Source organism: Halichoeres trimaculatus, unplaced genomic scaffold (assembly GCF_033239565.1).
Source record: "Halichoeres trimaculatus isolate MK-OKI-2021-1 unplaced genomic scaffold, fHalTri1.1 fHalTri1_scaffold_17, whole genome shotgun sequence".
Lineage (NCBI taxonomy): Eukaryota > Metazoa > Chordata > Actinopteri > Labriformes > Labridae > Halichoeres > Halichoeres trimaculatus.
In genome coordinates this window covers 10953806-10969784 of record NW_027437195.1, presented here as the reverse complement: position 1 = coordinate 10969784, position 15979 = coordinate 10953806, and the positions used below count along the sequence as shown (strand labels likewise).

General features: G+C 42.2%; 1 protein-coding gene and 1 long non-coding RNA gene across 2 annotated transcripts; one reads left to right on the top strand and one right to left on the bottom strand.

Moving 5' to 3' along the window:
• The first annotated feature begins 1730 nt into the window (after positions 1-1730).
• LOC141806321 (uncharacterized) lies at positions 1731-6621 on the top strand. The gene is made up of 2 exons (XR_012599773.1): positions 1731-1963; positions 5082-6621. It is a non-coding gene; the product is annotated as an uncharacterized LOC141806321 (long non-coding RNA).
• A 683-nt stretch (positions 6622-7304) lies between these two features.
• Positions 7305-15759, bottom strand: ythdf2 (YTH N6-methyladenosine RNA binding protein F2). The gene is made up of 6 exons (XM_074691771.1): positions 15522-15759; positions 15273-15297; positions 14033-14112; positions 10615-12309; positions 8156-8221; positions 7305-7903 (listed from the first exon to the last, which is right to left on the bottom strand). The coding sequence occupies exons 1-6, from the start codon at positions 15546-15548 to the stop codon at positions 7880-7882; spliced, it is 1917 nt and encodes a 638-aa protein (XP_074547872.1). The 5' UTR covers positions 15549-15759; the 3' UTR covers positions 7305-7879.
• Between the last annotated feature and the right edge of the window lie 220 nt (positions 15760-15979).

The following is a 15979-nucleotide window of genomic DNA, read 5'->3' as shown; positions in this document are numbered from 1 at the left end:
GCCCTGCTAGTGGACGACTGTGTGAGTGTGTGTGTGTGTGTGTTTGTATGAGCGGTATAAAGAGACAGGGAGGGGAGTGCTACTGCGGCTGTCCATTTCCCGGGATCAGCTGATGGCCGCGGATGATGGAGCGGAGAGGGGTCAAGGGTCAAAGCCTTGCATTGTCAGCCTGGCCCCGCTCTCCCGTGGGGTTCCCTCCCGCGCTCTCTCCCCTCTCCACTCCACCCCCTCCTGCATCCATCCATCCCCCTACTGCCTGCTGCACATTTACATACATTAATCAGCAGTGTGCGTCGCCGTGACTCGCCGGGTAGAGGATGCACCACTTGCATTACTGGATGCTTACTGCTGCGGTCTGCGCCGCTGCAGCTCGTGCATTCAGGAAGAAATATTTGTAAGCATTTTATTCTGGATTCAGGCGCTGGTGCATGATACATATGTGCAGGAAGTGTGTATGTGAACATGTGTGCATGTGTGTGTGCGTGTGTGTGTGTGCAGGACAAGACAGTGCCTCCCTTCCCCCCCACCATCCAGTATTAGGACTACCCTCCTCACCCCTCGCATCCCCCCTCCCATTGCCCCCCCCAGCCACACACACACATATACCTCCCCCACTTTGCCTGTGTAATCCCTGCCAGCTGGCCCCGTTGGCTAATCCCTCTGCACTGATCAGCTGGGCCACGCATCCAGTACAGGACAGGACAGGGACAGGGGCAGATAGGGGCGGGACGCTTTATGTGTGTGTGTGAGTGTGTGTCTGCATGTGTGTGTGTTTGCGTGTGAGGTGGGGGGTGGTGTCGACCAGAAAGCATAAATTGAAGCCCGTGCCTTCGCCTCGGCGCAGTGTGTCTGTGTGTGAGCCAGTTGCCTGTTCCTCCTCCTCGTCTGTCCATCCCTTATCTCCTTCCTCTTCCTCCTTCTCCCCTCTTGGATCCTTATACATATATACCGACCTGGCTTATATATGTATATTTTACATCTTGGGCTTTTTTCCTTTTCCTTTTTGGTTTTGTCTTGAGCAGATCCAAAGGATTTTTCAACGGTGGTGACTGGGTAAATTTAGTTTTTTCCCCCCCTTTGACTGCATGCGTGACACCTGCCTGCCTCCCGTCCCTTCAGCCCCTCTTGTCCGCCATCCCACCAAACCTCTCTGTGTGTGCGTGCACCCCTGCTCTTTCCAACCCCAGAAGGACCTTCTTCACATGATGGAGCTGCACTGTCACAGCTACAACTTCAGCAACAACAATAACAAATCCAGGACCGCGGACCCAAAAGGAGGAAATACTCTGCAGCTCCTCTGCTGTTTTTTTTTTTTTTTTTTTTTTACTCATCTTTAGAGAGGAAGGATATATTGCATTGAAAGAAACCTTGTTTTTTCCTTGTGCTAGTGAAGAACTCTATTTGCAAATGTAAAAGGGAGCTGAATGCAGTGATTATGAGTTTAAAAAGAGGAATTTTAAATGTAACAGTTGCAGGTTCATGATGCTAGAGTCTTGCGCAGCGGCAAAGAAGCCAAATTCCTGCCTAAGTTTTACCTTTCTAGATTTTAGAATTCAAACTTTGCTGAATTATTTGTTATTTATCTGAGGCAGACGCCTGTCATTTAGATCCTGTTTCACAGTCTGTACATGGCTATAGTTACATGCGCAGAGTGCACAGAGAATGAGAGAGAGAGAAGAGATGGAGAGTAGGAGGGAGGGAGAGAGGGAGGGAAAGGGGGAGATAACGACACAGCTTTACCAACTGTAATGAAGAACTGCTTGGTCTGATTAAACCGTACCAAGCTCTTAACCAGGACCAGCGGAGGCTGCGCTATGGCAAGGATAAGGCATAGCTACGCATCGCAGAGTGTACTCCTAAATATCTAGTCGTCATCCTTTGTTTTGCTCTGAGGGGAAGATGGTCTGCAGGAATGGTAGCAGTCAGGTAGCTGGGCTGCTGCTCTCTTTATGGTGCAACAAAGGTAGCTGTGCTCATTCGCTCTACTCCACTCTCTGTGCTCTCCTCTCTCTGTGCTGCTTTTTTATTTATTCTGCTGTAGTATCTGTACATGTGAATGCCTAAATGCTGCATCTGCTGCTCTGATAATATTTCTTTTTGTTCACATTTTGTTGCTGTAAAACATTCACAAACGCATGCATGCATTCACACACCGGGCTCTTCATTTTAAAGACCTACAGTGTCATTGGCTTGTATTATTTATGTTTTATTTCCTGTTTTGTTTGTGTTGAAATCATGTTTTTGTTGCAAAAAGAGGATGCATGTGTATGTGGGATTAGCATGCAATGTACTTTGACGTGTGAAAGGACTGCATAGCCGCCTTTTAGCCCACAGGGAGGAGAGATCACAGGTGAGGAGAGGGGAAGGAGAAAGTGCAAATAGAACTAAACAATAGTATTCACAGTGAAGATTCAGAAAGTAGCAGCTTTAAGAAAACAGTGTTTATGCTGAAAATTGTTATAGGCTGTGATTTCAAAGGAGGGAAAGTGTGGCTGTCGCAGGGTAAGTAACACAGCAGAACAGGAAATGAAGGAAGCAGGAACATTTTCTAAGTTTGGGTTTGAGCTCTTTGTGTTCACAGTGGACCTTGATTTAATTTCAATACAATTAAGGCACGCGGTGAATGCCAAGAGAAAAGCCACAGTCTTCGCTCACCTGAGACACCAACGTAAAGCCGCCACAGGGCAGGAGAGTTGCTCTGACGACTGCACAGATGGATGTTCGCCACAATCCTATGAGATTAACAGGAGACGATGTTAATTGTCACACAGAAGCCGGGGAAGAAGCATTAGGTAAAGAGGTTACAGAGCAGCAGCAACCTAAGACAGGTGAACAGATGGGCTAAAGCTTCTAGGACAGGTAAGGGTGAATCATGTTGGAGGATATAGAAGGAAATGAGACATAATTACTGGGCACCAGTTGAATAAATATACTGGTTTTAATAGTGACAGAACAGGCAGAGCCGTAGGCAGCCTACCAGTGAGGGTCTTGTGGCCAAATGGACAGAGGGATCACACCAGGGGGATTTGCCATGTGGTGACAGAGGGCCACTTCAAAGGTCTGTGTGTTTACGCATGAGCGTACACTTGCTGAATCTGAGAGGAAGATGCAAAAACAGGGTGAGAACAGTGCTGCCAAAAGCAGAAACATTGCATTACGTTGTGACATAAAAAAGCATTCTAGATCATTCTCATGCATGCTGATTTATTTTATTCACATTTCATCATTACATCCATATAACAGTGTTCTTTATTTTACAGTTAGAAGCTACATTAAGGCAGGGTTTTTATTTGTGGTTTTTAATGTCATGGCTTTGTTTGTGTCATTTTCTGAAAAAAAAAGTCTCAATAAAGAAGTCATTCCATGGACAACATTTCTATTTGTATTATCTAGCAAGTGTCTTCAAAGTAAAAGGCCCAAAGCACATCAAGTCATTTAAATAATGAGCTTCATCTCAACTCCTATAATCACAGAGCTGCATCAAATGATCCCAGCTGTAAACCGCTGTAGGCGATAGAGATGAGTTGACCTACATCTCAGATGATGGAGGCGGAATATCAAAGAAAAAAAATGAAATCGTGGATTTTTGTCTAGATTCATTTTGATCTATTTCTCTGTCTGCTGCTGCTTTCATATAAGGTAGTTTCTCTAAGCTGGAACTCGAGATGTGTTCAACACAGGAAATATTGATCAAAGCAACACATAACAAATACACCATTTTCAAAAAGCAACATTTAGGCTGGGGAGGTTTAAAGACAAATGCAGGAGGCATTGTTCAAGAATCTATCCTGCATCTATATTGAGCCGACATGCCTCTCTATGGATGACACTTTTTTTTAATTCTGTGTCATCTCCAGACAATAAGAGCGTGTAGAGGGCAAGTGTGCCACATATGTTGAGACAGAGGTCATCAACTGTGTATGGGCCCCTTCCCCTGTCTGCACATTATGCCTCTTCAAAAACTCTCAATAGAATTGGGGCACTAGGAGAAATGAGGGGGTAACACTCAATATGTAAACAGTGCCGGACCCCTGGTGATGGAGAGCAGGTGACCGTGTGTAGGGTCCCCTCCCTCAAGTGCTAAAAACATCCATCAAGATGACATATTCCTAAATAGCAAACATGAATGTATACTTAAATGTTTCTCCTACTGCTGTTCGATATGAAGAAAATAATGCTTGTGAAACAACACAGGGAAATACAGACATGGTAGAAAAAAAATGCGACGACTATTGATTTATATATATATATATAAAAAAAAGGAAAACTCTAATTCCAAAAATATAATAAGTAGGATTTAAAGACTAGATCTGTAATATAAAGAAGCACAAATTTCCCATATTACTGTGTTTTCATATCTTTATCTATTTCCCCCCTTATGATTATCAGAGGCAGGCTCAGCGAAACAAAACGCATGAAAAGGGAGAAGAAATCTAATTTAGTCATGTAAATAGAGGTCAGGTTGGCGACATGGTGAAGCGTCACTAATGGAAGAAAGAGATGGATGCCTTATGTTAATGAGGGGAAAATAAAGCAGAACCACGACCTTGCCGTGCATTATGAACCCACCGACACCATGCGGATAATGTGAAGCTCTGACTATACAATATCTAATATAGTGCAAATTATAAGAGACAAGTGTTAGAAAACAAAGCAAATAAATGAAAAGTGTAAGAGTCGTGAAGAAGTGTTAAACAAGGTTGGCATATTTTGTAAAATGAGTCAGACTGAGAATGAAATAGACAGTAAAATGTAACTTTTTCATTGATTGATTTTGTTATAATTACACCCTGTATTACAGTCAGCAGATGAATCAAAATGCTCACACATACATGCTGAAGAACTCTTTTTGCCACAGCAGGCCAACTCATTTTGTCCCTCCATCTCTTCCATGCATTAAGCTTGATCTCTGCTCTAAAATATAAGTGCTGACCTCCTCCCCTCTGCTTTTCTTCTTCGTCACCCTCCCCCCTCCTTCCCGTCACTTTCTCCCCATGGTCCCATTTCCCTTTCTTCTCCTCCATCGTCTCGGTTGCCGTCTCTGTCTCCCTCTCTTTTATGGACGTTCATTTGCATCCCAGGAGTGGCTGAAAGGCAGTCCCCAGAGACGCGCTGATAAGGGTCACGGGAGATTCCCTCGAGGCAGCGTGTTTGCCACGCACCCTCAACGCAGACACGACACGTGCCGTTGACCCCCCCTCCCTTTCTCGAAACACACACAAACACGCATTTCTTCTCTAACCGAGACCTGGAATTCAACCCCTCTAAAAAACTGAAAGAAGCCACAAATTTTAACTTAAATGTTGGGAAGCAGCTACATTTTTGCAGCTTAACATTTTTATAATGATTTTGCTAAGAAAACTGTTGATGTATTAATTTGATGTAACGTAGTGACATAATATGACAATATATTGAAAACTAGCATTCTTCAATTCAATGTTTTGTGAATTATTATTAAAATCACGAATTGAACGCAAAATGCAGTGAAACACAACTACCTACCTGAAAAATACGCTTTTGAAATTTATAAACGGAACCCCAAATTCCTGCCATTGTGGGAAAATTTATCAAAAATTTACACCAATGACATGGATCTTTTTTTTTAAGGTTTTATTTTATTCTATTTTGAAATTAATTGCCATAGTCTTTGTTTGGTCCATTTTTAATGTTGACTGACACATCAAGACAACTCACCTGCTGCAAGACGAGTCTTCATCTTTGGTCATTCCGGTTCCTGTTTTAAAAATAAAAAAAAATCGAAAAAAAAAAAGTTTATACATTATTTTTTAAGCATGTTTTTGTAAATTGTTGGTATAATTAATTGTGGTTTTAAGTCTCATTGCCCTTGCTATTCTCAAATTTGGTAATTTTGGTCTTTCCCCTGATGCTAGAGGAGTTTTTTTTTCTTAGCAAAATAGCAAAGTACACAAGAACACGACCAACGTAAACGTAAGACATTATATATGTCTAAAATATATAAGACATTACAAACCCTTAAAATGATTTTTTTCAGCTGTCGTGTAAAAGACATCAGTAATGAGCACCTGAATCACAAAAGTCGAAACTAATTGTTAGATTAACCGTTAGGCCTTACTTGTTGTTGGGACCCCCGAAGGAAGCGAGCCCGTTCTCTGTACAGGATGGAACGTGTGCAGCAGTGAGGCAGTGTCTCCCTCTTGTGGCCGCGACGTGCATTACAACTGTACTGACAAGGAGAGAAAATGGCGGATTGCAGATATTTTCCAGCGCAGGTAGGCAAGAAACAATAAAAACTATTTCTTTTGTACCGCTAAAGAATAAAGCTCCTCTACAAGTTAAAGCCCAAATACTACAGGGAACATATTTTCAACAAGAAAATACAGATTACCCATCTAGACATCCAGTCGGGTAGGATCCTATACACAGCAGATGCAACACAAGTAAAAAGGTACAATCAGCAAATCTTGACTTTCAAAAAAGGAGGAAACCCCATACACCGGTTTGTGGAGCATCTTTATTATGCCACAAATAAAAGCCAGTAGTTTCTGAAAGAGGACCTTGCGTATTTTTTTCCTTTTTATTTTATTTTAACTCACCAACATTAACATTCTGAAAATGATGGAAGCTGATTGTGATATTATATGTAAAGTTGGCTGAGCAGTCAGAGATGAGACATGAAGTGCAGAAGATGTGATCAGGATTGAAAGTGGAGATGAAAAATAAAAAAAGCAGGGTACAGCGGTGTAGTTAGGAGTGAGGACTGAGGGTGAATGGACTTAACATGAAGGAAAGCATTAAAATGGTTGTTTATAAACCCTGTGATGGACAGGACAAACTGATGAAAAGAGTCTACAGACACTGCGCAACATATGCATTTACAGTCAAACAAGGGGAATGCACACCAGTTCTGCTGAATATACCACATTTATTACTTTGAACTGATTATTAGAAAGAGTGGGGGCAAGGCCACTCGCATCACTGTCTTTAGAAAACTGAGGAAGGAGGAAAACAAAATACAAGCAAGCAGCCCAAAGCAACGATGAATGAACTTGTCCAAGAGAAAGGAACAGAGTAAATTATGTCCAATGAAGACTGTCAACAGAGGGCCCCATCAATTTTGGGCCATAAAATTATACACAGAGCAAAGCTCATCAACTTAACATTTCTTTTGCTTTCAAACTCTTCAGCCCCCTTCACTACCCTTCCTCTTCAGACCTGACTGTCCCCACACACACTGTCCGCCACATGCCAAAACAAAACAGAGGGCTATTCTGAACACCTTCAGTCCTCTCAAACAAAAGATGGCGAGTGCATACAAAAAAAGATTGTGTAGTGAGTGTCCTTGAAGATGAAAATCCATTGAGGAGGAAACTCCACTGGGTCCTGAATGAAGATGCAAGCGTCCTCAGAAAGACAGGGTGGCGAGAGGGGGGAGTTACAAAGAAAATGAGACAAACTGCCCATTCTTGACTTTGGGACACTAAATTTAGCCATCACTACACACTTCTATTGGATCCGTGTGTCTGTATGAGAATTACAGGCTTGCTCTTGGACCATAAAAACAGAGGGATGATCCTTTCATTTAAAAAAGGAAAAAGCAGCATACAAGGGGGGAAAGCATATGTAGTGGAATGGGGTGGGGCAAAAAAGATTTCACCTAAGGATGCTATGCATTTAGTTGTAGTCCTATGAATAATCGTTTCCTTTTTCTTTTTACTACAAGTTCGAAGTAAGTCTTTAAAGTCAAAAGAAATCAAGAAAGTCTTCATTTAGTTTTTTTTGTCCTTGGTTAATTCTTCACCCCTATTAGAATTTCTTAGAGATCTGGATGTGATGATGTCATGGGGTGTATAGGGCTTTAGGTGGGGCCATTGCAGTCTTTAGACCAAAGCACCAACTGTTACTTGACTCGTCCTTGGCGTTCCTATAACAGAATCAAAACACAAGTTAAGAAAAATGAAACTCAGTGTGAATCCTTCTCAAAGAACACATGACCCTGATCGTAAAAATAAACATTTAGTAGCAGTTTCTTTACTTTACTTCCCAACTACAAATGACAGAAAAGGCTTTATTTAGGTGCTGGATGTAAGACTATCTAAATCTAAAAAGATTTCAAGGTGTACTCATTGTGTTTCAAAGAATGTGCACTGCCTCGGCACACAGATGCGTCATTTACCTGAAGCCTGTAATGACTCCTGTTGCTTGGGTTGCTGGGATATGGCTCACTGCCTTGGACCTCCACCTGTCACACAGAGGGGTGAAAACTGAGCAAACTTGGAGCAGACCCAAACATGACAGTCGCTATAATTAAAACCAGATCCGTGTCACAAATCTGGCCACAAAAAGTTTTGACAGAGAGGATTAGAAACAGCAGAGGATTCTTAAACTTAGCAGTGAGCTAACAGTTTATCATTAAAAGCTATGATGGAGATTACATCACTGCCTGAAATAGGAAGAGAATCAGAATAAACAGTAGATTAAGGCATTTTGAAGTGTCACACATGATGAAAAATCTTCCTCTCACTTATTCACTGTGTTGCTAAAAACATGGCCACAAGTTACTCTGAGTGCTGCAATCTGGTCATTAATAGGGGAATAACTCAAAAAGACAGAGGAATTATGGGAAACTGCTGCTCAGAAACCACAAGGTACTGGATGACCATGATAAAGCACATCATTGTACATTTCATAGCATCACACTGATTTTACAACTGTATAATAAAATATCTTGTTCACAAGATGACCGAACATTATTAGTTGTAAGAGGAGGCACCTGATGAGAAAGAAAGCAAGGTGCACACAAAGTCACTGACTTAAAGAAAATCAACCTGACATGTTGTTTTCTGGTTAATTCTGACCAGTTTGTTCTTTTAGCTCAGTTTTTTGTCTGTAAGTGGAATTACACTCTCATTTTAGCATACCAAGAATGAGCACATACAGGGCAGCAAATAAAGAGCCAGTTTTACTCCAAACTATTGACAGAAGATGATGGAAGGTGGAGGTTTCCAGCTGTAACCAGAAATATTAGGAAAAAAACAACAGTAGTTCAGTGCTTTACAAGCTTTCACGTAGCAGATAAGTAAATAGGTGGACATGGCAACCTTATCTCATAATGTGTCCGTCACATAAAACCATGTGTGCAATATCCGTGTGCAGGACTTCAAACCCTGAGTGCTGTTTTTACAACACAAGAACTGTAAACAACACAGAAGTATCCCTTCATTTGTGAGCTGCAACACATATCTGTTTTTGTTCCTCATGTTGATGCTGAAAAGTGCTAAAAAAAATTATCTTTATGAGTTTGACTCATCCTCAAAATGCTAGGCTTGATTTCCAACAATGAATCCTGAAGAACCTAACCGTAATAACAAACTTTGAAAAACATCTTGATAACTCAAATACTAGGAATGTTTTTCTGTTTTGGGATACAAGGACCAAGTTGTCATTCCTGAGTAACAAACCAAAGTCCCATGGCAGCTATCCTGTGGCATCATACTCTGGAGGAGAAGCTTTAATATTTTAAGTCTTATTATCGTGTCTCAGGGTTTTAAGTTGTAGAAAACAACAATATTTCTTAACAATGTGACTGACGTGCTGAGAGAGATCGTGGACCATCACCTTAAAGTAAGAAACGTGTGGGACATCCCATTGTGTGCACTAATGTTCACATTTAGCCATTTCATATCAGACAGATTTAAAATTATGTTCTCAATTAAAAGTGAAATGTTTGCACAAACATAATTATGCATTTTTTTGTATTTCAGCTCAATTTACTTCACAGTCAAGAAGTGTAGAATATCGAGGACAAAACCCTCAATATTTGATCAGAATTCTCCTTAAAAGAATTGGTAAAATTAATCAACCATTTGTTAATTTGTTCAAAAGTGAGGTTTCTCCTCCTGCCTTTGGAAGTGAGACCACCAGTGTTTTGTTTTGCTAAGCAACCCTGAAAAATGGTAACTTTCAGTCAGTTATTTAAAAGGGTGTCAAAGTAACAGGCTTAAAGTCCCAGAGTCATAGTTTCCCACAGTAGTTTTCCCTTGTTGAACCGCAACACCAATGTCTGCCTTGTACAGTGTCTAAAAGCTAAAAGCAGAAACAGAAAACATAAATACTGCTTGTGCAAAAGTGTTACCTTTCCCATTATATCTGTGATGCTCAAACAAGCTGTCTTGTGGGTGTATGTATGTATAATATATATATATATATATATATATATATATATATATATATATATATATATATATATATATATATATATATATATATATATATATATATATTTGCACACACACACACACACACTCTAAGAATAAGATCACAAGCATACAGCCACCCTGGTAAAAAGGTCTAGAATTTCTGACGTCCATCCTTCAGTGATTACCTCTGATTTTAAACAAAAGTAACCTGTGTGAATATACAGGAAGTACACATTAAACCACAGCGAGAAATTGAGGCGGGAAGAAGCACAAAAATTTGTTTCATACTAAAGCAAAATTCGGACAAAGAAACCATTTCAACTAGAAAACCTTGATGTTTCCCCAGGGGCCTTTGAATGAGAGCAACAATCTTTGAACTAGCTTCAAAAACCAACCTTTTCAACACAAGTTTTCATTATTCAACTGTAACCATTACCTTTTTCACACACTCCTCCTCTTCCTGACGCTTCTCGTAATGAGAAAAGTCATCGAAGATGGAGGTGGTGTGTTTGTATCCAGCGATGATCTTTAGCACCTGCCTGGCCTTGTCCAGTGGTACCTCCTGTGTGTCCCGAGAGTTGGTCACTGGCTTGTTTTCGTTGTTCTCAAGCCGAATGTGCCTTAGCTGACTGTTGGGAACGTCCTTAACAAAGATCCAGCGCACATCGAAACGACCCTTCCATTTGTCCTGTGACCACACGCCAGCAGACGTGTTGTAGTCCACAGGTGAACGCATCTCCGCTACACCACAGAAGTGACCACTCCCATTGACACTGAACAGAAGGAAGAGCGGCCCTTTGCCGCCCAATGAACGGTACGCTGCATCCAGCCTCTTATTGCCATGCTCCGTGCTGCACCAGATATTATACTTGATGGAGCGGTGGATGTCGTCCTCGGAGTAGCTCTTGATGATAAACACCCTGCCCTGCTTGGGATTCCAGTCAAAGTCTTTGGGGTTATAATTGTTAACCATGCGCAACTTTTCTAAGACTGGGTGGGGCTCAGATGGAACTCCAGGAACCACACCCACACCAGAGGAGGTGGGTGGGGACTGGCCCGTACCACTCCCACTGACATCCCCAAATCCATTGGCCCTGTTTCGTGGAGGAACCCAACGAGTAGGTTGAGAAGGTTGCTGCTGTTGGTTTGGAGGAGCAGGACCCTGGGAGAGAGGGGGCTGGGGCATCTGTGCCATACCTGGTTGTCCACTGGGTGGAAGCTGATGCTGCCCCATCTGGGAAACAGGCGGTACCAGCTGTCCATTGCTGAGGGGCATTTGGGGGTTCCCTACAGCAGTAGCTGCAGGCTGTGGGGAAGCCTGGTTGGGTGGCTGCCCGTTGCTGGGGATAGAGGGCACCTGCTGAGGGGTGGCAGCTTTAGGCATATTGCCCTTGTTGTCCCAAGTGCCGATGTCCATATTGTGTTTAATGGGCGGAGGAGGCAAATTGGCACCCACCATGCCACCCTTGGTTTTAAGCTTGGGCTGAGGCTTGGCTGGTTTGCTGGCAATATCGGCCCAGGAGGCAGGCTTGGCAGGGGCGATTGAGACAGGAGGCATGCTGGGAGGTCCAACAGATGATACAGGGCCAAGAGGACCCCCACCAGGTAAGCCAGAGCCCACCACCTTAGGAGCCATGTCCCCATTACCCCCAGGAGCAGCACTGCCTATCTTAAGCCCCGCCATGCCCTGGTCAAGGCTGTTCATACCAGGGGCCTTGTTAAGAGGCTCATTGGCAGCAGGTGCAAACGGGGACTGTCCATCGATCATGGCACCTCCTAGCGAGCTGGGGGCATAGGCATAGCTGCTGCTGTAGCCAGAGCTCTGCGGTGTCCCCGACTGTCCCTGAGAGCTGCTATTTCCCCATGCCGAGAAGTCGATGCCGCCAGGGAAGAAGTTGAAACCATGCTGGCCCAGGAAAGGGTTGCTCCCTAGGGGGCCTGGCTGGCCAAACATAGCGTCCGGGAGGTAGTGGGGCTCCCCATTGCTCAGCTGTCCATAGGAGGCCAGGTAAGGCATAGGAGGGTCCCCACCTGTGGACCATGCTGCCTCGTTTAGGGAGTAGGAAAATCCTATGGAGGGGCTGTAGTAGCTGGGCATGTACGAGTCCGACATGGCCGTATAGGCATTGCTCTGTATGGGGACAGCAAAATTTAAAGTGAGAATCTGTCTGAAAAACAAAAAGTTTTTTTTTTTTTTGCAGCACATTCAAACATAATTAATGGCAGTACTTGGCTTTTTGAAAACTGACAGTCCTTTTAGAATTTCATGTCACATTTTGTCTGATGCTCACAGGCTGATAAGAGTAGAGGCAGTAAAGGCTTTTTATTGTCCTGATTGAAGTGTTAAAGCATCCAAATGAAAAGAGTTAGAGAATACAGAGAGAAAATATTGAGCAGATATAGACACACACCTCTTTTAGTTCAGTTTCGATAAAATGGAAAACGCTTTTTGGGTGTAAACCTTATTTTTCTTTCAGTACCACTGACAGCGGCAATGTTGCTGGGTTTTCAATGTGTCTATGGGATGAGTGATATGTGTTGGCCTCCAGTGTTGGAGCCCCCAACATATTTCTCTTTTGTGATATTTGATAATAAGGTATGATACGACCATAGCTAGCTGATATATCCAAAAGTGTTAATTATGTTGGTTCTTGTGATGATGGATTAAATTGTGTGGGTTTGCTTACTTGACATTTTGGTTCATTTGCTGTCAGACAGGGGTGCAAACATTGTATGAAATCCAGGATCAGAAAACAACTTAACAAAAGTCAAGCAACGTTTCCATTGGTGTTATATTTTTCTATCCAAGACCATTTCTAAAATGTTTTCCTCCTGCTTACTCAAGGAATTTTTTTGATCTTGGTTGTGATGGGACAATCAGGAGGATTGGCCCCTCCCCATCAGAAACCACCACTTACATATTACAAGAGACCAGATCAGGAACGAGATAAGACACTTCTTTGTTCTCAAGGCCTGAAAAAAATCAACAAATGCTTCTGCAAAAGTTCTTCAGTGACTTTAATTCTGGGACTCCTCTGTGGCCATTTTCTTCTGCTAACCAGCGTCTGATTCTGAAAGATTTAACATTAGTGCAACATTTCTAGCCCCTACATTCAGTAATAAGACCGAGGGAGAATTGAAACATACAATATGATAATCTAAGAAATGACAAAGCTCTTTCTTTTGTGTAGACTACTTTTAGAATTGTCATTCAGAAAAGCAGGGAATAATCTGTATGACAAATCAAGCACATCATCCCCAGCAATATCACACAATCAGTCTAACAGCTAACAATGAAGTCCCAGCTCTTGTTCAACCCCTGTTTTACATCAGTCACTACACCTCTTAAAACAGCCAGCTAAGAAAAACATGCAGCACTGGACACTAGGGAGTAATAGTGATATTTTAATTTAGCAAACATTCCCATACACTAGCGCAAACGCTTGCTGTGTCAGTGCGTAGTGCTAGTCTCAAATGTGTTGGCAGTTAAAGCTAAAAGTTTAGGTAATACACCCTATATTGTGTTTATTATCCAGTGTTTCAGCAAAATATTTCATGAAGAGATATTCTAAAATGTCACTAAATTACTAATTCAATCAGACTCCTTTAATAAAAAAATTTTGAGGACTTAGTATCAAAAAAGAAGAGTGACTGAACAACAATAGCTGAATGTATGCACAAATAATATTGTGGATTATCCATATCTTCACTGTAAATTCTACAACCATAACAAAAAATATGTCAGTGTTAGGGAGAATCTGAATTGAAACTGTAAGGTCTGTGTTTGAATAATGTTAGGAAAAATATAGTCTTTAATGTGACCAAACAACAAACAGTTGTTCATGAAAACTTACCTGTCTGGCCTGAGTATTCAGGTAAGGCTCAAACTCATCGTCATTCAAAGTATCCTTTTGGGTCACAGCTCCGTTTTGCACTGAAAAGAACACAACACTGATGTAAATATTGTCCAAGTCTGTGTGACTTTGCTTGGCCTCTTCGTTTCATATCAGCTTTATCTCAACCTGTTACATAACAAAAAACACTCCTTGCCATCATTTATGACTAACACAGGAAAAGTCTTCAAGTTAGGTATAATCTGACATTACATATTACAACTACACGATATACGCTACGAGTTGGTCAAGCTTTAAAAATGACATGGACCAGCCCCAAGGAATTATAGATACACTTGTTGAATGACTACACTTAAGAACAGAATATTCCCTCGCAAAAGTACTTACATGGCATTTAACCATGTGTTAAAGACACTAGATGCCAATTCCTGGTTTGTACATTAACATCACGAGGCCAAGTGATCCGCGGTTTGTTTTCATACATTATGTTGTGTTCCGTCTCTGCTGCCGTGTTGGCTGACATGGGAATCTGTGATCACTTATCAGACACAGCAAAAAAGACACCTTAAGCAACTGGTCCGCAAACACGTGTGAACCAACATTTCGGTCGGAAAAGCAAGGTGGAGGTAAAGTGCGCGGTCAGGGAAAGCATGTCGGAAGACGTGTCATTTTGGGTAAACTTAGCAACTTGCTAAGGTTAGCAGGCTAGCCGTGTGGTTAGCTGCATGCAGTCTGCAGCGTCTCCATGTTAACGAGCGCCAAGAGTCCTTTCAACATGACGGACTGAGCGAACACTGGCCGAGAAGCTTTCCCCTGCATACATGTGTTAAAACGACCTATTAGTGGGGTTTTATTCCAACACCTGTCAGACCAGTAAAAAAAGAGGTTACATGTTCAACCAGGAAAAAGGATGCTGCTGTGTATCATGTTGCCATTCAATATTAGCCAGTCAAAAGTAAGCTAATGCTATCCATGGGAGTGGATGCCGTTTCATAGATGATAATTTAAGTGTGAATTAATAAAGTTATGAGGCCAAAGCGCTCCTACAAATGTGAACAACTGAGTTAAGTTCAAGTGGTGAAATAAATAAAATATATAACACTTAAACAGTACGGCCTATTTGCTGAGCGGCTAGGGACAAGCTATTCCATCCGCGCACGCAAGATTTCAACGCAGCGACCGTAAAAGATCCGCATTCACTGAACCCCAGCTGACAACGTTGGATAATATCAACTCTTACCTTTATTAGCTTGGCCTTTCGGTCTCTGGATTGGGTCCAGGTGATTCATGAAGGTTTGATTTATGAGAAGAGAGGAAGGGGAAAAATAGATGAAGAGATATATTTCAGCAGTCAGTTCCTTTAGCAGGTGGTAAGGCCTACTGCACTACTGAGCCACAGCCGCTTCCTCTGAGCTAAGCTATCCTCGCTAGCCGTCGCGATGCTGAGAAATTTGGCCCCCGTAAATGTTCAGAAAATACCTCTCTTTACCTGTTCAAGAAGGCTGCTGGCTGACATGTCTTTCCCCCCCGGAGTCTGTGTAACTGATTTCTCTCCTAAATAAAAGCGGCAGGGTGTAGAATAGGTCTAACTATTGAAGAGTTTTAGCCAAGCGCCCCTATCTCTCTACAGAGCCTGGTTTCTACACAATGGCGGGCTGCAGTTTGCTTGACAGACTCCTCAACATGGCTGGGCGGCCCTCGTCAACCCACGATGGCATTTATTTACAGAGGGCACGCGCCCCCTCGTGGCGCGGAGGAGCCAGGTTTGCACGAGACTTGATGACAGCGGAGCAACATGGGATTCTGGTGTGAAAACCGTGAAAAGCTTCTTGACTGCGATATTCATGAATGGTTAAGAATTTAAATTGAATTAATTTCGAACTCATCTTCATAAATGGCAACTTTGGTTTTGACATAAAAAAAGAGAAACTATGAACTATGGACTCG